Raw genomic sequence first — 21,416 nt, forward strand, 5'->3', positions numbered from 1 at the left:
AGAATACAGTTTAAAAGGAGGAGACAGTTGTTTTTACTGTTATTGAATATTAGATTAAGTCCAAGTCCTCCATTTAATGTGTTGATTAGATGACTGGACTTTGACTCTGATGGGCTGATTATTCTGTGTGGTGGGTGGTGTGTGGGCCACAGTTTCTTCCAGCAAACAGCCGGTCGCTAAATTTGGTTCACGTGTGTTCTGCCTGCGCTCATAACAGAGGGAGTATTGCACCGGATTGTCCAAAGCATTGTCACACGGCGTAACAGAGTGCTTACATGGAGCTGCTGTTTAACCAAATGGTGGCTCAACTAAGCAATATCTGAAATGTGTTGTGGGAGCAATTTGAGAAGATGACATTTTACACATTAGATATAACTGTCATGTCACATATAGAATCATGTTTTTTTTTATTTTCATAGTATTTTTTAAATTTTTTTACATTCAAGCCACGAGGGCCTTCATTGAAAGCAACCGACACGAGCTGGTTCTGTGATTAAAGAGGCCTCCTTGTGTTTCAAATGTGACGTTCACTTTCATTATCCCAACATAACAAGAGGATAGCTCGCAGCTTGTTAGTGGATCTGGAGAATATGAACAGTGGCTGTGCAGCATTACATATTCAGTGGTGATTACATTCAGCGAAACAGGACACAAATTAAGGAGGAGGCGAAACACAGACATGAAAGTCTGTCAGGGAAGCGCCTGACCTTGTTTTGTTGGAGTCAGTGTATACTCTAAGTGTCGGAGGCTCTGTGTTCCCCAGTGAACCGATGCTGAAATAAACAAAACAACAAATAGCAAAAAAAAGGTATGTTTTATTAGGACAGATGGACGTTTTCAATGAGATGACTAACAGCTTTGGTCACATCTGTACAACTTCTGCCTCAGCCTTTGTGTGTGTGTGTCTGTGTGCATCGAAGAAGTCATTAACATTGCAGGCAAAAACAGCATTAAGGTTCTAATTGTAATGCAAATCGAAAAGTATTAAAAAGTTTATAAAATGCATATTAAAACTGTCAACAAAAATAGTGCATAATCATCATCAAACACTCAATGAGATTTTCTGTGGTGACTTCGATGGGTCATGTTTTCCAGATTTAAATATGTTTCACATGGAGCATATTGATTTTATAATCAGCATATTGCTTGTCCCAGTATATAGTTTGAATTTGAATATTGCCTTCAATATTCATGCAGCATAGCATGCTCATATAACAGTCAACGATTCATTAAGTAGTTCGATGCTAATACTGTAACTTGCAATCAAAGTATCACCTCAACCTTGTGTTCGCTGATCGTAACTGAATCTATTCAAATAAGGTCAAGTCTAACAGTGTGAATCACATTCTCATATTGTGTACAAGTGTCGTATAAGTATTCAGCCGTATGAGGCTTTAGGATATAGAAAGACATTCTGTGCTTATAAAGGGTTGCTCCACTCGTTTTCCTCCTTGCTCTCCAGACGGATCTTCCCTTGGTGCAGGTGTCTGTATTTGTCATGTTGATCTTTGTTTCCTTGCAGACTCTTGGCGTAACGTGACCTCCAGTCTCTTTCAAACGCAGCCTTGACGTGCTCCAGGATCGTCACCCCCCTCTCATGAAGACTGTCTTTCATCTTGACCACCAGCCCGACTCCTGCATTAACGGCAAAGTCACTTCCAACCCAGTCATGGTTACCTGTAAGGACAAACAGCAAACGCCGTGTCTGTAAAATGTGGCCCACTGTCATGCGTGACAGTGCCGACATTTTAAAGCAATAGTTCCACATCTGAAAAAAATATGCTTCTTCGCTTTATTGCTGCATGTTGGATGAAAAAGTAAATACCACTATTAAACACGTCTGTTAAATGAAAAATTACAGCCAGGAGAAGGTTAGCTTAGCACAGCTAGCCTGCCTCTCTCTGAAGGAAAACATGGCTCCAAGCACCTGCAAAGCTGTAAGAACCCCCCCACAAACTCTAATTCTCTCTTTTATTTCCCTCTAGTCTCTTCCAGGTTTATAAGGCGTTGAGAGCTACAGTTTAGTTCCCCCTGTTTTCAGTCTTTGAGATAAGCTCCTGGTAGCTATGAGAGTGGTATTAACGTCATGAATCACAATGTTAAGCTGTTCCTTAAAATGTTGTGTGTCATGTCATAAATTAGGACACTCAAACACTACCAACTCAAAATCACCTACCTATGTAGACAGCATTGTCGGTCACCATGTACTTGTTGTGGTTGAGTCCATGTTGAATATCATCCTTTGGCTCCTTGTGACTGAAAAACCTCTGCAAAACATTAGATGAAGAAAGTCACTATGTCCAGAATCCAAATCTAATATTTGCACGATCAGTGAAGATGAACTTTAAGAAAACGGAGGCTTTCGTAAAACACATTTGATGTTGATTCACGTACCACCTCTAACGAACAGTTGAGCAGCTGCGTGCAGAGCGACTTGAGGGAGGTGACGAAGTTAAAGGTGAGCGGGTGAGTCTTCTTCCAGAAGCTGATCAGCAGGCGAACTCTGATTCCTCTCAGCACCACCGCCTCTCTGATCGCCTCGTCGATAAGCGACCAGTACCTGATGACGCAACCGTTGTAATGAGACACTGTTTGGGACACTGTGTTGATGTCATTACATTTCTCTACAGTTACATGCTCATTTTAAGGTTTATCATTTCAAGTTTCCTCATACAGTCCAGTGCTGCAGTACAATATTCCCCCTTCCGCCCCCTCAGTGTTTCAGCTCCTGTCTCTACAGATCCTCTCTTATCCAGTCTGCTCTCAATGGTCAGTTCACCCACGCCTGAGCCAGCACCACTAACAGCAACAGAGCAGCTCTTCTAAATCAATCCTTACATGCCAAATTAGCCGTTTCTCATTAATGATGTGTGACATGGTGACATAGTGCGATGTCACAAAGTCACAGAATTTAAGGCGTGACTATGAACTGTTTCAGGAGCTGTAGGAGAGAGGAGCGTCTGTAGGTCTTGATTTTGTCCTTTTTAGTCTTTTTACATGCACAAGAACATATATAAAACACTGAAGGGAAGGAAAACATGGAAAAGCATGAAAGGTCTACTTTGAAGAAACTAATCTGTCAGAAGAAACTATGTTTGTGTTGATGTACCTTGTGACTGAGGTTCCTCTGAAACTCCTGGTTACCAGAGGGAGGTAGTCTGTCACCGATATGAAGATAAATGTCTTTGCACTCTGGATGACCTGATAGATTGCATCTACATCTCTGGTGCGATCTTTAGCGCAGAAGAGTTCAGGAGAAGTCTGGAGAAAGATTATTATTCATCACTCAGACCCAAGTTTGAACCCAAAATTAGATAAACACAAGGAAAATTGAGAAACTGCGAGTTTCACCATAATATGATACCTACGACTTTTAGCTTGTGTCAGTTCAATAATGAAAAGTTGACAAAACTGTCCTTTAGTTGACACCCCAGTGAAATTGTACACCTATAAAGACAACATAACTTCTGTTTTCCAAAAGGTAAAGGGCAAGAACAGCAACAAGGTGCAACTGGCAACATTTCTGACCATGTATCACTACTAGTGAGACAGAAGAGCAGGTCGCAGTTGCCAGCAGCATGCGACCTCATGGCTCCATTAGTTCCTATAGGATGATAAATGTCCTAAATGCAGCTGATAAGCGTCTTGTCGCTTGGAGGGTTACAAGATTCATTACTGTCAAATTAGGCTGAGGTACTGATATATTCAGCCTCAAGATGCTCCTCAGCGTGATATTAACATGATTAATCACCCCCTGTCTGTGTCTGTTATTAGTTGGTAATGAAACTTTAAAGATATCTAGTCCGGAGTCAGGAAATTGGTGCCTTAAAAGGAATATAAAGCAGTCTAACAATTTATTACAGACCCAGCCTGTGGTTCGTGCATTGTATATAGGGTCAATTTATGTGTTAACATGTAGTATATACTGCAGCATAACAAAGCTGTTCCTCACAGACACATAAGCAGTGGCCTGGGTGGCGTTGAGTTGCAGCTCCAGGGCGTCGTGCCTCCCGTAGATGGCTGTAACTCTCTTCGACCAGATGGAGGGGATGTAGTCCCTCTCGTGAAGCTGCCAGTAAAACAGAAAGACTCGGTGGAGGTCCAGAGCCAGACAGCTGCAGTTATACACCACCACCCCCAGTTCTTTTCTCTGCGGGGGGTCAGAAAAGGAGCACACAGGAAGAGGTGATGCAGCCGAAAAGTTGCAGAGTGAGTGTTTGTTAGTTTATTAGATACACATGCAGAATGCTGATCCCAGAGTAGATATTGTAATAGAAATCATTTTAAAGCCCCTCCTCCCCGAGTTAGAAATATGTCCTCCTTGTTCCTTCACACATTTGAGCTTCACTGTGTAGAGTGATGAATGTGAAGAGTTTGACACTCGAAGGCTGTTTTTCAAATTAAAGGAGGAGTATGCAACTGACATGCACAAATTAACAATAACTATGTATAGTTCGCTTGCTACCAAGACATCAGCAAACTAGCAGTGTCATTAGTTTTAGGTATATAGTAATACACGATTGTATTGGACAAATTATAATTTTGACCTGAGCAAGGATCACCAGTGCTGTTACAATTCATCTTGAGGAGAATAATATGCGTGCTAAACTTTGTGACAAATTCATCGGCTGTCGAGACATTTCACTCTGAACCACAAATATCAACCTCATGGTGGCGCTGCAGAGAAAGTCAAGCGATCGCCCAGAGGATTCGTCCTGAGGGCAGATTGATGGAGCAAATGTAACAGCAATCTACCAGATAGTTGCTGGTACATCTTATAAGGGTCCAAAGTGGCGTACCGACTTTCTGTGCAGCTGCGAGCACGTCTAAAAACAGCAAAACGAAAAGAGAACAAGAGCCAAGTGCTCCAAATGTATTCTGGCCTGGTCATTAATTACACAGCAGAAACTTGTTTTGTGTTAATTCTATTTTGGTGAGTGACCCAGAAGGAGGCAGGCAGAGGTTCTCTGTCTTTTCTGCTGCTTCTGTATGGAAGAGTCTGCCTCGCTCCTGTCTGTCCTGCCCTTCAATCATTTACTCTGTACAGTTTGAGTGTGTGTGTGCACGCTACACACACATACATGTGGCCATTCCTTCCTCCCCTCTGGCTTCTTAGTTAATTACACTGAACAGTAGTTCTTCCTCCAGCCAGCGCTGAAGCATGAAAAGCGCCAGGTAATCACTTCAAGTAGTAGTATGCTAATGCTCCGCGGTTCCGCCGCTGTAGGTGAATTACACGCTAAATGCAAAGCGAAACGCTACTTGTCTTTCTGGCCCGCCTCAGACAGCAATCTTTAAATCATCCCAGATGCACATGAAGTGTTGCTGGAGTAACTGCATAAAGAGGAACAGGTGTACAGTGCAGCTAATCCAGACTCTGTGTTATGTTAAAATCCCTGCGGGGTGCCAAGGTTATCAGTTAATTAAATGTGTGCATGTCCAGCTTTTATTTCTCAGAGATCAAACGCTACTGAAGCTATTTTGAGGCGCTGCAGACCGACCACGCCTGACTGCAGAGGCCCATTTATCCTCTGTTCTGATTTCACCGCGCACACTGGTGTTGTCGGTGTTTGCTGTTACCTTGGAGAGTGACCTCCAGTCCATGTCAGCGCTCCCGATGTAAATGTGCGTCCGATCCACTATCCAGAACGAGGAATGTAGTCTTCCCCTGGTAAGAGCTGTCATGTTAACGAAATGAACCTCTGCATCTGGACATTGCGAGACACAGAGACGGACACAGAGCGGTGGTGGTGTTAAAAAAAAAGTCTGAAAGAATGAGACAGAACTGTGGACATCTGCCAATAGGCCCTGGCCTGTCTGACGGACGTGTGGGCAAAAGTCGGCAGGTGGCCTGAGAGTGACAGGCTATGAAAGGAAAGCCGTAAGGTACATTTGCACATTCATGATTATTCGACCTTCACTGTGAAGTTTTTTTGGCAGGCATCAAGGTTGCGTGACACGTGCTGTGGAGCTGCTGGGCGGGGCTGCGTGGTGTAAATGAGCCTACATCTGTTCTCCTCCAGACAAGAGATGCTGCATGTGTGATGTGTTCAGTGTTCTGCTGCAGGCTCGACACCGACAGCTTTGAAACTGTGCACTGCAGAAAACTAGCCGGTCAAAAATATCTCACGATATCTCACAACACTAATTTGCCTGATGCCGGAGTGGCACACTCAAAAAGAAATCTGGTCAGCGCATCACCAGAGTAGAAACTGTAGCTGTTGTTCGCTAGTTAGCTCACTTAGCTTTGTATCCATTGGTCCAGACTGAGAGCTTGTAGCACCAGAGGAGTTTTGGTATATTCACCATGAGGACATGAACGGACCCTGGCTAGCTTGTTAGCACGTTAACTTCTGTAGACATCACGCGATAGAGGTCATCATAAAAAACTGTTATTCCGTCACATTTTTAAATATTTTTTTTTAAAACATTTTTTAAAATGTTTTCAAGTAAAATATTTGCAGAGTGCATGTTTAATATAAGACACAGTCACCTAGAAATCTAGAAAGCATTTGAGTGAGATCAATGGAAACAGATTTCAGACAGTTTTCACTTGTTCCATAGGTGGATTTATATCAAGCAAGAAACACCTTTTATTCATAGTTTCTTTACTTATTTTTGCAGTGGCATTCTTTCCATTGTACTGAAATTACCATAGTGTAAGGGGAACACAATTAATTGAAATAATAAGGAAATAACAATACGGAGCTGCAATTTAACTGCAATTCTCACTTATTACTTTAACTCATATCGTATTTGAAATATCAAATAAAATAATTTTTAGTGCAGCCCTTCATAGAATACAGAGGAAACTTCTCCTTAATGCTGGCTTGTGCCAAAGGAAATGTTGTCAGCTGAGTAGTTAGGAGCTACAGATCTTCATCCTGGTTGGCTGCGGTGACATAACAAATTGCTTTTATAAAATGAAAGTCTGACAGCCACTCACTGTGCGCTGCCAAGGTCTTCAGTTCAGCAGAGTTAGTCAGACTGCTGGCAATCTTCAGTTTAACCCCACGAGATTTCAGGCTGAGCAGTCTCTGGAACAAAAGCTGACCCTGAGGAAGAGAGTGATGTTCTGTATTACCGGAGTTGAGCATTCGAGCGGCGTTTCTGGATGTCTCTCTAAAAAGGGCGATACTTACATCCGCGCAGGACCAACCTCATTAAAAGACTCCATACAAATTTACTTGAAAATAATTGCATTTCCTCTCACAGAACACCAGGGAAATGCAGCCGGTTCACGTTGTGCAGGAGCGTGGGGGGGAATATGTTCAGGCGGCCTGCCGTGACTTCGTACCTGTTTGGCAGTGCTTGGCGTTGTTTCCGGGTCCCACGGGTTTAAGGCCCAGACAGGTGACACCACCTCGACCGAGTGCTTTGCTTGATCCAACAGCGTGTGGAAGCCAGCGGAGAGGGGCAGGTGGGGTCTGACGTCCATGTGGAGGGCGAGGTCGTCCGGAATGTTCTCCACAAGCACGATGCTGAAAGAGAAACACTTCTTGAGTTTCTGGAGCCTTAATGATCTCGTTGCTCGAAGAAGAAGACAGTTTAGAAAGTGAAACAAACCAGAGGGTGAAGAGTTAGAATGAAGGGTTCGAACAGATTTAACAGCCAAGGCCACGTAAGCTGCTCCTGGAAAAACACACTCGAGTCTCTGACCAGACTTTCGGTTGTTAAAATTGTGGGTTGATTGTCTTGATGATGACAAAAGAATGTGTGGAATAACGAAGACATCAATTTTGACCCTTTTTTTGAAAAAGGGTGAGTCTGACAGGAATGTAGGAATGCTAAAATGGAAGAATGTTCTTTTTGTACAAAAGTGACACTGTGGCTCAGACCCGCTAATCTCTGGGTTGCTGGTTAGATCCCTGGCTCGTTCTTTCCACATGGTCCTTGAGCAAGACACTTGACCCAAAGTTGCTCTTGATGGACAGGCCAACTCTTTGCATGGCCACTCCACTGGCATGATTGTGTGATAGTGCTTGTGAATAGGTGAGCTTAGGTAGAGCATGTAATAAGAAATTCAAGTTATGATAGCGCACCCAAAATCCTGAAGGGACCAGTGAGGAAGGAATCAGAAATGTTCCCACTGTCTAAATAATTCTGAATTGGGGATTAATGCAGTGGACATCGATAAGTTAGAGATATTCATCAATCCTTATGTCAGGATTAGTTCATACATACAGTATTTTGTGCTAAACATGACTGCATACTTCACTTTTTTTTCCTGCCTTGTTATGCTCTCATGTCACGCTCACAGAACATCTTACCGGCAGTCGCTGCTGCAGTTTTCCTCTGTGATCCCGTCCTCATCGTCCCCCCAGACATTAACGGATGAAAAGATGAGCGCCACCAGCACGGCAAAGCAGCAAAGAAGGGCGAAGATGGCGATGCACTTCTGCTGGTTCTGGAAAGATGAGTGACACATACGCACTGAGCAAAAGTCAATGGCCCGACCTGTCAACCATGTTAACAACCCGCAGTGAAGACCCTGACGTGGCACTTAGTTTGTGGTGGTGCACAAAAGGGAAATCACCAGCCATTTAATGCTAATGTCCTCAGTCAATACCAATTGATTAGAGGTTAGGATCCATGATCAATCACAACAACTGTACGTCTTCTTTTAACAGTAGAAAGCCTCGGTTTGACAACCAGGCTGCTGCGGAATTCAGAACTCTTGAGCCCCTCAAGCTTCACAAATCTCACTTTATGCCACAGAGCAGAGGACAAGTGAAGTGGAACAGCTCTCCAGCTCAAGGCAAATTGATACACAACCTAAAGCCCAACTATAGGGAGCATTGGAAGGCTCTGATTTATATAACTGTGTGTACTGTCGGCTCTGTTGTTCAAGCAGATCCCAGCTGAAAGATACTTTATGACCTCTGTGCCATAAGGGATACACCCAGCGTCGCACGCTTGACAAGCAATATTCCATTTCATGTTGCTGTGCATGTATGTGTGTGCAGTACATGGTATATGCCGGCTGTAATGGGGATGGAGTGACAGCCAGGGTGGTCCGAGGTTATGATGCAGCAGCCTTATTGCCCCGATCCAGCCCGAGGAGTCTTGATTTCCACTGTTTTAAAAGTGCAGTTAGGCACTTCTGTTCTGCTTACCACCACACATTTTCAACATCTCATTCCCTGCCCTGTTTGCAAGCCTGTCATCACGTCACATTATATATTCTCTTTTGTTGCGTTTGATCAATCACATGGGTTGTGTCCCACTGATAAGAAAAAGACAACTCCCGGCTACAAGTTTTTTTTTTTTTTTTTTAATGAAAATTTGACGTTCTCCCTGTGCAAGCGTGGGTTTTCACCGGGTACTCCGGCTTCCTCCCACAGTCCAAAAACATACTGAGGTTAATTGATCATTCTAAATTGTCCGTAGGTGTGAATGAGAGTGTGTGAGAGTGTTCGTCTCTATGTGTGGCCCTGCGATGGACTGGCGACCTGTCCAGGGTGTCCCCTGCCTTCGCCCTAAGTCAGCTGGGATAGGCTCCAGCCCCCCCGCGACCCTGCAGAGGATTAAGCGGCGTACATAGAATATGTACAGATGATGGATGGATGGATGGATGAAAATTTGACCATTAAACGAAAGGGGAAACACTGCTCAGCACCAAGTCAGAGAGAAGATGGGGGTCGGAGGATGTTTGTCAGCCGTCTCTACGCTGTCTGTCTCAAGCAATGAGGCTGAAACACAAGTGCCAGCCAGCCGGATGGACCTTACACCTCCTCTGCTGTCTGCTGAGCCCGCCGAGCTCTTCATCACAGTTAGCAGAGTCAGGAACCGTGCTCGACTTGTGGATGTGTACACGGCCGCTCGGAAATAAAGCCTCATGATACAGAGCGTGACTGACAGAGCGAGGCGGGTCAGTCGACAGCCACCCGCGCAGTAAGACACAATATTCCCTTCACGTCAAAAAAGACAACAAAACGCCGGACACATGTTACACCATTTGTTTACAGTGCTGTCAAAATAAGCCCACTGGTAGCACCAAACTGATAAATCAATTATCTGACTGAAAGAAAGTCAGCTGGGAGAAAAAGGGAGAATGGCCATTGGGTCTGGTTTCCTCAGATGTGTGGATTTAGTTTGTCTTCTACGATGGTAAATTAAATGACTTTTTGTCAAGTTGTTTGGACAAACTGCTTTGAGCTTCTATCTTTAGATTTTTTATGTTGTCAAAGATGCTTTGATTTCATTTTGTAGACTGATCATTCATTGAAAATTAAGAATTGGTCATTTTCTTTCACTATTTTCTGGCATTTAAAAGAATAAATCAGTAAGTGAAAATTTTCTGGAGATAAATTGGATCACAGAATCTGGTTTGAGCCTCGTGTATGTTATTTTTTTCCACACAAGTAAAAGGAATATCTTTTCGATTTTGTAATGTTATATTGACAAAGTAATTAACTGGTAGCAATTTTGATGATTAAAAGAATTCTGTTTTGTCATCCCTCAATCTAAAATTGGATTTTGTAAATGCCTTTTTTGGACAACAAAAGCAATTTGATGACATACCTTCAGGCTCTGGGAAATGTTCTGACATTTTGTTGACTAAATGATAAACTGAAAATGAATTAGCTACAGTTCTGAAAATCAGTGGAATCATCTCACTCATTTAACAAGGCAAATATCAATATATTAGTTGGTTCCAGCCCCTTAACTGTGTTTTTATCTTCCTCTCTCTGTTTTATAAGCTTGTTGATTCAATATCTTTAAATTTTACAATGTTCTTTGGACTAAAAAGGCAATTTAAAGACATCGCCTTGCACCCCGGGGGAATAGTGACAGATGTTTTTCTGACATTTCACAGACTCAAATCGATCATTCAAAGAAACAGTCGCTCAATTAACGGATAATGAAATCATCTGGCATTAGAAATCATTAGTCGCCCCTTTCTGTGTTTATTTCACACACATCTGTGTTGTCAAGTGGATCATTGAAGAAAACATGGAATACATTTGAAGCTTGATCCAAATGAATCAATGAAGGAATGATGGGATGGAAGCCGGCAAGAAAAGCTGAGAGCCAACATGCACTGAAACCCGACTACGACAAAGTGAGAATAATATCACATGTTAATCGAATGCAGGGTGAAAGGAGCGCAGCTGAGGGCTGTAAACGTCACCTTCATGGGCTCCTGTGGGGTCGGTCCCGCCATGAGAGCAGCGCTTCAAACTTCTCTGACAGGTGGGAAAACAGCAGCTCAGTCACACACCTCTGTCCGTCTGTCTCTCATCAGCCGTCCCTCAGTCTGTCCCTCTCTGATGTCTCCACTCTCTGACACTGCCTTCATCCTGCTGCCTCCTCACTGTCCTGGAAGATGTGTGTGTGTGTGTGTGTGCATCTCAGCTCCTGGTCCGTCCCATGTCCTGACATGGTTCCTCCAGCCTCTGAGTGTGTGTGTGTGTGTGTTTGTATGTGTGTGTGTGTGTGTGTGTGTGTGTCTGAGCTGTATATGTGTGCTGCTAACTCTCTGCTTCTCAGTGGAGGTGGTGAGAGAGATGGAGAAAGACCAGCCCCTCTCGTTCGAACGGCCAATACAGAGCTGAAGCTCCGAGCCCCAGCAACCCCCCTCCTCCTTCTCCTCCTTCTCCTCCTCCTCCATCTCCTCCTTGTCGATTCCACCCTCCTCTTCCTCCTCTCTCTCTTTATCGTCCACTTTTATCTGGCTTGTGAACAAACCTCATCTGGCTGAAAGCATTTGGGCTTGACTTTAGACGGGAGGAATGCTGAAACATGCCACCAGTAATCCACTGTGTTTGACAGCTGCTGCAAGACTACCAAATTGTTCTGAACTCATACAGCGCACACACATACACACACAGACATTCACACACACACACACACACACACACACACACCAATTTCTGCCCAGAGAAGACAAAAGAATTTAAAGCAGCCCTGTAGCTCCCATTAATAACTTCGACTGATGACATGTAAGTCAGCAGTATTGTCTGCTGTAATCCCCAGTGTGTTAAAGTCATTGTAATTAATGTGCTTTTCAGTGATGCACTCATTCATGTTTCACCTCCACTGCTCATAGCTTCAAAATCTAAAGCTCTGCTTCTCCCAAATGCACGCTGAGTACATTAAGGGCCGCGGCAGGGAAAATGAAATATGCAAACACTTTCCTCCGCCGCTTCATTCGCCCAAGCCCTTTTGAATATAGTGTTGCCTAACAGCAGAAAACAACATATGCTGCTGACTGCAGGCAAGCTGCTGCTGTTCATAATCACAGCGCCGTACAGGGAGAAAGGGAAGGACCTCAGAGAGAAATGAGCAAAGGATAGGTGGAGGATGGGAGAGTTGTTTAAAAGTTAACTTTTGTTATAACTTATGGCATACAAAATACATACAATATATAGTGGCATTCAATAGGCTGAAGTGACACAGGAGACTTTCCAGTGTTCTGATGGCCCCTTGTTCATAAATCCCAATAGTTCCTCGGGACACAAAACCCATTTGTTCGGCAGCCAGTTATCCCCAGAAATGAACGCGATTGATTCAAAAATTTGCACTATCCCAGCAGTTGTGAGTTCAGTGACTGTTGGCCCTGTCCATGCTGTTAAATCAGCAGGGGTTTGCCCTCAGTAGACTTTTTTTTCTGGCCTTACACCAAATGACAACAGATTTTTTCACTGCCGGACTCAGGATGTTTGAGAGGCAGAGGCGAAAAAACAGAAAGGGCTCCACATGTATGTGTGTATTTAAAATGAAGAGAGGGCACTTTATTGCATTTTGTCTGCTGAAAGGGTCCCGGAGAGGGCACTTCATCATGTTTGATCTAACATAGGGGCATCCAACAGGGCACGAGTCCACCAGTGGATTTTTCTATCACAGACAAATTCTTGATGTCAGAAAAACATCATAAGAGTTTTACCTAATTTGGTGCATCACCTGAGACATTAAGACATTTTTTAATAATAAATATATATATATATATATATATATATATATATATATATATATATATATATATATATATATATATATATATATAGTTTTGATAAGCACCATTACCCCTAAACCCTACATGGTGTTTTTAGCTTGGTTTAGCTTGTGTCTATGAGTGAGTTGAGGGCTAGCTTGACATGTCTTTGTAACCAGCGGGAAAAAGTCTGAAGGCCATAGAAATGTTCAGACAGCTGATATAACAACTAAAGTAAAAAAAAAAGAGAAGGTGTTATTAAAACAGGAGTGGACATAACGTGTTAACTTCTGTTCTGTTTACGGGCTAAAAATCAGTTAGCATTGTCAGTGTGAGCCTGTTGCCATGCTTTAGCATTTAGCTTAAAGGATAAGTTTGCCCACAAATGAAAATTCTGTCATTATCAACTCACACCCATGCAAAAGAAACTGTACTTGTACAGCCATACGAGAATCGTGTAAATCAAATCTTTTCAAATCACTTTGGGTTCTCATGGCTTCCTGAGATTTGGATTACGATCAATCAGTTGTATGAAGCCATTTTGTGTTTATTTTAAACACGTCCACTTCACTTGCAGGTTTAATGACTACAGTGTTTCTGTTCTTAGACCTTCATCAGGTTATCTCCGGTTTTAAAACAAGTCCCCCTCTACTTTAGATATCAAGGAGACCTCTGCAGTGGTGCCTTGCTCTGAAGCTCCACAAAGGTTTTGACAACTCTGAAACTTTCCCTGACGTTCTATCAGCATTAGGCTGAGTAGATACTGACTGAATTTTCATTATTGGGTGAGTTCATCCTTTAAGGCAGAGCTGTTCCCGGGTACAGCCTCACAGTGCCTCTAGCCTGTCTATGGACTCTTGCTCTTGTTACATTCAGTATATTAAATTACACAGTAATTGCGCTGCGAAAAGATTGCAGCCTGTGGCAGTGTCTCACATTATCTCCTTTACACACTCATTACCAAACTAAGAAGTTCTATCAATGAAACAAGCAATGATGTAAAGGAGATACAGCGCAAGGGTGAGTTGTGGGGCACCGCCTGAGTTTCCTGAGAGATGCCGATATCAGAGGACAAAAGTCATGGCGGTGGAACCTGCTGTGTCTGTCAGGCGCAGGTGTCCTCTGCATGTCGCTCCGCCTGTGAGCAAAAAGAGAAAGAGTGGGAAAGAGACAGAGGGAACAGAAATGTCTGGACCACTTCCCAGGAGAGGTGAATGTTCCTACAGCTGCATATATGGGGGTCAGGCAAAAACACAAGGGGAGAAGTGACAGACAGGACAGCGGCTGTTCACCTGACCATCATGAGCGCATACAGCTGAGACATAACCACAAGGCAATTTCTATCTGACTATTAATGTCGACGAGATCCATAGCTAAGGGTCACACCGGGAAACTGTTGACACAAACATTTCACCAACTGCACAGTCACCACCGTGATGCAACATTGAATGCTAATGTATGAAACGCTGAGCCGTCCGTTTTCTTTTCCGTTTTGTTGAGCTCTCGCGGAGCTCTTTTTCGATTTTCAGGCGAGGATGCGTGTAGGGGAGCAGTTCAAAGGTCGCAGAAGCCGTCGCAGTTTATCTGTGCGACCTCCTGACTCTCTGTTCGGGACGTCATTATCTGATAACGTGCGGCACAGTTCTCAAACACAAGGGACCAATTATAAACAGTCCTCATCTGTAAGAGACGCACCGCGAGGCACATGCAGACTTTAAAGACAAAATGAGCAAACCATAATGAGATGGGCCCGCCAAGTCTTTTATGGGCAGTGTTGATGTGTTTGTGAATGTGACAAAAATATGGTGCTGAAAGGACCTCAAGTTTAAATTTTTTCCACTGGTTTTCAAGTATTACTTTTTTTTATGTGAGACTGGCAACTGGATCCATGTATTTACCATTTTAGTAAGGTTGGATTTGGTTATTTCAACAGAAATTCAGTGACGGTATCTCAGTATTTATTATTTCCTAATCCATCGGTGCCGCTATGTTTGAAAAAAATGCCCCAAAAGTGCCCCATTGTATGCCAATACAGTAGATAAAACATGATAAAGTGCCTTCTATGGTGCCGTTTCACTGAAAAATATATGGTGAAGTGCCCTCTCTTCACTATAAATGTATCACCACTTCCTGCACATTGATGCCCCCCTGCATACGTCAGGTGCCACTTTTATTTTTTTGCCCCTAACCCTCAAACATCCTGAGTCCAGCATTGTCCTACTTCATGAAGAAATAAAGTCGCAGAATTCCATGAAAACTGCTGTAATAGAGTTTTTAACCTAATTCAATGAAGAAGCCTAGATTATCCCCTGTCAGTGACCTTACTGGTGTACATTTATAGATAGTCCAAATGACCTTTTGTTGCTATTTAGTCATGCATGAATTATGGTGCACGCCCAATCCAAACACGTCTGTGAGTGCCAATAGAGGACGCCTCATTGTAGGTGTTTCACCTTCACACCAAAAACTCAACAGCAGGTTTCCATATGTGCACAGGTTTTTTTTTTTTTTTTTACTTCAGTGTTTCCATGGCGTCACACTCGGGGTAATATGTGCTGAGTGAAGGCTTACTGGGTGAAACGCCACGGGAGACCGCTGGGCCACGTGCCAAAGCGACAGTGGATGGGGTGCAGATAGGGAACCCAGGGGTGAAAGAAACGATCGCGTTGGGTTTTCTCGTTTAAAAAGGTCCATCAGTGAGTCCACAGCAGTATGAGTTCAGCCTCTACACACACACACACACACACACACACAGGCCTCATGACTAAAGGAGAGATGAGGAATGAATCGTGTAATTGATTGTTTGGTAATGGTTTTTTTTCATGACTAAGCACTTGCTGGATGTGGAAAAAACTAGAGGAAAAACAACCAGAAAACCCTCACAATCGGCAACTTTTTCTTTCTTCTGTGGATTTTTAAATGAATGTGAACTGTTTTCCGTCACGCTGTACACATTAGGTCCTGGGTTACAGTTTTTTATTGGTGCAAGCTATGCTTTTGAAAAGTGACCGGGACAAAACTGACTATTTCAAAAAGTGGTGGGGACGTGTAAAGAAACGAAAGCAAAAGCAGTGATAAAATAAGGTGAAATAAAGTCATTCCCTCAAATATATGTGATGGAGGAAGACATGTATGTTTGCAATATAATTTCATCATGGACGGTCCTTTTGGGCAGAAAGATGTTTGAAACATCATTTGTTCTGTGAACTTGGCTGATCTGCTGTTCAGGATTTATGAGCACATTAAGTGAACGACAGCATGGCACGACCACCTGCACCAAAAACTAATCAGTTCTTTCCACCAAATATTGCTGAACTCTGTAATGCAAGTTTAAAGCCATCCCGCTAACTAATTCTGAATGCAGAAATGTCTCTGCCTTTAATACTGGGAAATGTCCCAGTATTAAAGGGCTGTAAAATGAGATACATGACGTGTGTTCTCTGTTTCGTTAATCGTGCGAGGAGGCTGCACTGCTGAGGGTTCAAAGTGTGACAGACATCATTTCGTCACGGTCAGCAAAGACCATTTGTTCACTTTTGGCAACTTGCACCTGGAACGCTTTGAGAGCAAAAGTTGGAAGTTTTGACCTCGGACGTTGTCTGGAGAGCAGCTTAACTAACAAACATGCTGGTCTTGCAACATAACATCTGTGGTGGGGATAGTGAAAGAAGGAAAATCACCTTTAATACAAAAAAAAACTATTCATGATCAACATTTAACATTCATATTGATAAAAATGCATAAAAAGGCGACAGTCTTGGCTTCTTGTTTCAAGTAGATGCACAGACCCACACAGTAACCCTAAACATCACGTTTTGCTCATGCAGTCATACCATGAGCACTGCATACATTTAACATCAGGCCTGGTTTCCTTGTATTCATTCCTTCCATCTCTTCAAAGTCAAAAGTGAAATGTAAATTGTATTTTTTCCATTTCAGAGTCTGACTTTTGGATTGTTCTGGTGTGAACATGTGAGCTCACATCAGCCGGTCATGTCACCGGATTACAACATAGACGGGCTTTAAATATACTGTATATAAATCTCTGCTTTATGGGATGTCATAAAGAGAGCGTGGCTGTCGCAATTTCCCAGAGCCCAAAGCAATATACAAGGTAATATATTCACACTGTTTATTTTGTCTGACCAATGGCCCAAAACCCAAAGATATTACGTTTGTCCCGCTCGAGGAAAGAAAAGCAGCAAAGCCTGAAACCTGCAAATGTTTTTCATTTGGCCTATATCGACTGTGCTGCACATTAACTTTTGCCTTTGGACTAATTTAGTACAAAGCTAATGATTTCTGCTCTGCTCTGCTTTAGCTCTTAGTCCCTTTAGCTCATGAAACTTTGTATCTGTAACCAAGATGATTTACATACATCCAAGACTGCTCCACTGTTGGCAATGCCGGCTTTTAAAGAACATGCTTTGGAGTGAAGGAGAGGGTTTGCAAATGCTTAAACATACTAACACTAAAAATGAAATGAAAACAGAGTCTCTTGACCCAACTTCTGTTTAAGCTCTCCTTTTTGCGCCCCTTTCTTGTGTTTGTGCGAGGGCACTGGGTGTGTGGCAGCGAGTGGTAATCAATTCTCATTTGAGGCAGCAGAGCTCAGTTGCACACCTCTCCTGTAGCAATCCTCCAGTGATGCACCGCGCGCATGCAGAATGAATGAGCTTCCAAAACACCTCTCCTGGGCTCACAAGATACCACGACGCACATTGGCACGGTGAATACATTTCTCGGAATGAACTTTTTGCGCACTTCTAATAGTTTTGTGCCCCTCCTCAAAGCTTGAATTTCACCTCCTCGCCCTCCGAAAGACAGATACACAGGTGATCAAACTGCGGCGTGATGTCTGAGAGGCGCTCGTCTCACCTTTTCCAGCTTGTCTTTGCGTTTGAGGAAGATGGATGCGGAGTAGCCCTGCTGCTGGACCGCGCTGTAGCTGCTGCCTTTCATCGGGGTCACGCCGGGCGGGAGTGCTGGGGGAGCCTCCGCCGGCCCCCTCGACCTTGGATCATCTGACATTTCCATTGATGACCTGTGAGCTGCTGTCTGCTGGGGGCACAGACTGTCTCAAGCACACGCACACACGCACACACACACACACACACTCAAGCACACACAGACCTGCTGTCACTCAAGTCTTCCCTCTTTTCCTTTCTATCTATCACTGAGCCGCTGAATCAGCCACTGTTAGTCTCTGGTGCCGTCTGAGCTACAGTGTGTGCCCTGTCTGTTTCGTGGCCAGAGCAGCAATGCTTGTTGGGGAGGGTGTGTGTGTGTGTGTGTGTGTGTATGTGTGTGCAGTACAGTCCCAGGCTGTATGGGAGGGGCAGACATTGGGCTTCTGGGCGAGGCAGAGGTGCAACAGGAGCTGCCGAGTCGGACAGGACGAAGAGTAGCAGGAAGTGAAGGAGGGTAATCCAATTGAGAAAAGTGTGAGGAGACAATCAGACATGAAGACACACACTCTTTCTCTCTCGCACACACACACACACACACACACATACAAATGTATGAAATCGAATTTCCACCATTTGCGGCTCATGTACAGAATACTGATTGAGGCAGAGATGGAGTGTCCTGAAGTACAGTGGCCTCACCTTAAGAAACCCTTGGCACAGGTCGAGGAAGGCGCCATATGCCAGCTATAAAAGGGACACACACACACACACACACACACAATGCGATGACTGAGGATTTTTATAGCCCACACATTTTACGTTAAGGATTCAAAAAGGTGCTGGTGTAAGAAAAATTGACTTTCACTGATCTCATTCAAAATACAAACAGCCCTGTGGCTTCTCTGTCACTACTCACTGAGAGACTTTAAGCGTCCTTTAGATTCATGAATTCATTGAGACGAAGGCTGATTGCTGTTAGACCAGGATATAAACAAAGTATAGGTTCCAAACTTTATGGATACACACCTATATCACCATTTGTATCATATTTGATACCTAAGTTGCTGAGACCTCTATCTTATTAACATAATCAATACTTTCCTTACAAACCTGTTGTATATCACCTGATACATGTATTCTGCCCACTAGTGGATTATCATTCCACTGCAGGCAGTGGAAGGGCCTTTTTGGCTTTTTCAAAATGGCCGCTGTCATTAACTCAGCCACACACTTTTGGCAGGAAAATCTTTGATCATTTTCAAGAAGTTACAGTAAGAACAACATTTATATTCTTACAGTTTTCAAGTAGATATGTTCTGTATTGAATCAATGCATACATCTTCATGATTTATTCTTTATATTACAGTTAAACTGTGTAAAAAATGTGTGTATCTAATTTGAAACTGCAGGTATACAAGGTTCTTTATCCCTGAATGGTCATGTCACATTTTTGTAATGTAATCTACATCATGCCTACCACAATACAAGCAGCACTATTTTGCAGCCAGCCTCTCACTTGTTTACTGTGAGAAGTGTAAGGTGCATCTTTGCCTGAACAAGGACATAAACTGTTTTTGTGCCGACCACAAAGTGAAATTAAAGGGCTGTGAAAAGTTTTATGTGTAAAAAAATGTACTATATTCTTAAAATGTTATGGGCATAATTTGTTTTCTATCTAAAATTGACATTGTTTTGAGCAAAAATGCCCAATGTATCGAATGTGATTCAAAAAATATATCATAAACAAAACGATATGGCAACATTTTTGGGACTGATTTTTATAAAAAGTTTTATAAACATCTCAGTTCCAAAAAAGTATAATTTTCTGGGCTATTTTTGATGTGTCAAGCTTCAGCTTTAATTTCCACTTTTGTTCAATGAAGTTATTGTTTTGAAACTAATTGATTATTATGAGAATATTTTTTAAAATTATTTTGAGATACCAACTACTTTTTTATATTAATTTGATAACATTTCTAATTATTTTTAGTTACTACATCAAGGATTTCAATTACTAAATCATTATTCAGTTTGAGAAAGCTTCACATTATTTTGAGATACCAAGATGTAAATCTGACACATTTCTAATTATTTTGAGATTAACTCATTGTTTTGCACCTGTACACTTGGTCATCATTCTGAGATAGTATTTGTTTATTTGAGAACATATCTAATTATTTTTAGACGCCGCATCAATAATTTCAATTACTTCATAATTTTGAGTTACTAAAATGTTAATCTGATACATTTCTAATTATTTTGAGATTAAGTTATAATTCTTTTGGACACTTGGTCCTTGTTCTCAGATAATATGTGTTAATTTGAGAAAATGTCTAATAATTCTAGATGATGCATCCTTCATTTCAGTTACTACGTCATTATTTTGAGACATCTCGTTATGCATTGAGCTACTACTACTTTGTGATACTGACATGTTATTTTGAGTTTCACATTAAGAAAGTTTCCCGTTACTATGAGACATTAAGGTGTTTCCAACAATTTTATGATGATTCATCATTATTTTGAGATACTAGGTCATCAGTTTTTTTTGTTTTTTTTTTAGATATTTAGTCATTATTGTTTTTATTTTGACAACGTTTCTAATCATTTTGAGACACTAACTCATTAGTTTGAGAAACTTTCGCATTATTTCCAGGTAGCAGTTCATTGTTTTGATAGTCATTCATTTAAGAAGCTTCCTCCTTGTATTGACTTTTAGGTGCATGTGGGTGGAATGGTTTACAGTGTTCGACAGTCTCTCCTGGAGGATGCTCACGGTGTTGCCCCTGTGTGCTCACATGAAAAGAGACAGAAGTGGTGGTGACATTTCAAAGTGTGGCTCCTTTCTCACCTCAGCACAGCTGGCTGAGTGTGAATGTCAGGTCGTTGATTTTGGGAAGTAACAGGCGTGGTTGAACACACCGTGCTGATCTGACGTTGGAAAGCTTGAAGCGCACTGGACACTTTAAGTCTCTGGTTGCCTGGCGTTCTCTCAGCTCCTCAACAGCAAAGGTCAGTCAGACATTCCTATGATGGACTGTACCCAGCTGTGTCTGTGCACTTCATTCTGCACCACACCATAGTAGATTTGAGCTCTCATTTTGCTGACTAAGCATTTTTTGCCCTTTCCTCCCCAATGCCCGTAAGCAATGATGCTCCATCAATGAGGAGGTGCAGAATATGTAAATGCCTCCAGTCTCCTGCACACACACACTGTAGCATCATAAATCTTATTCACTCTGAGGCGGCATAGGTGCTAAATCACCACTGGCACTTCAAATTACACTGAATAGTGCATAGGGCACATGCTGGGCGTCACCTGAAATTATTTTACATCTTCATGAATTTTTAATTTGTCTACCTGCACAAATAAACACATCATTTTTATTCTGAAGAGGTCCAGACCGGCATCTCAGAGCCAATAAAAAGGGCTGCAGTGATATGAATATTTTATTTCTGTGCAATAAATGCAAGCAGTGCGAGTGTGCTAACAAAGCCTACAGGGAACGTGAACTTAATAAAAAACTAAGTGGGAACAATCCAGCCAAACTGTTCCCACTTAGGTGAAC

General features: G+C 42.5%; 1 protein-coding gene across 2 annotated transcripts; it reads right to left on the reverse strand.

Annotated features, from left to right (window-relative positions):
• Positions 1-818: 818 nt before the first annotated feature.
• pld5 (phospholipase D family member 5) lies at positions 819-17,974 on the reverse strand. 2 transcript variants are annotated; one of them, XM_037100167.1, is made up of 10 exons: positions 17,816-17,974; positions 8,271-8,407; positions 7,298-7,481; positions 6,947-7,055; positions 5,581-5,708; positions 3,953-4,150; positions 3,110-3,261; positions 2,395-2,560; positions 2,177-2,267; positions 819-1,677 (listed from the first exon to the last, which is right to left on the reverse strand). In XM_037100167.1, the coding sequence occupies exons 1-10, from the start codon at positions 17,972-17,974 to the stop codon at positions 1,421-1,423; spliced, it is 1,581 nt and encodes a 526-aa protein (XP_036956062.1). In that variant the 3' UTR covers positions 819-1,420. The 2 variants fall into 2 exon arrangements, with proteins under 2 accessions (XP_036956062.1, XP_036956137.1); XM_037100242.1 differs by lacking the exon at positions 17,816-17,974 and adding an exon at positions 11,135-11,212.
• Positions 17,975-21,416: the final 3,442 nt, after the last annotated feature.

Source organism: Acanthopagrus latus, chromosome 1 (genome assembly GCF_904848185.1).
Source record: "Acanthopagrus latus isolate v.2019 chromosome 1, fAcaLat1.1, whole genome shotgun sequence".
In the NCBI taxonomy this organism is placed as follows: Eukaryota; Metazoa; Chordata; class Actinopteri; order Spariformes; family Sparidae; genus Acanthopagrus; species Acanthopagrus latus.

Coding starts and splice junctions, on each gene's coding strand:
- pld5 (XM_037100167.1), bottom strand. CDS start 17,974: ATGGAAATGTCAGATGATCCAAGGTCGAGGGGGCCGGCGGAGGCTCCC. Junction 7,056..7,297: donor CGCCAAGCACTGCCAAACAG/GTACGAAGTCAC, acceptor TCTCTTCCTCAG/GGTCAGCTTTTGTTCCAGAG. Junction 5,709..6,946: donor GAAGACCTTGGCAGCGCACA/GTGAGTGGCTGT, acceptor CGCAATGTCCAG/ATGCAGAGGTTCATTTCGTT.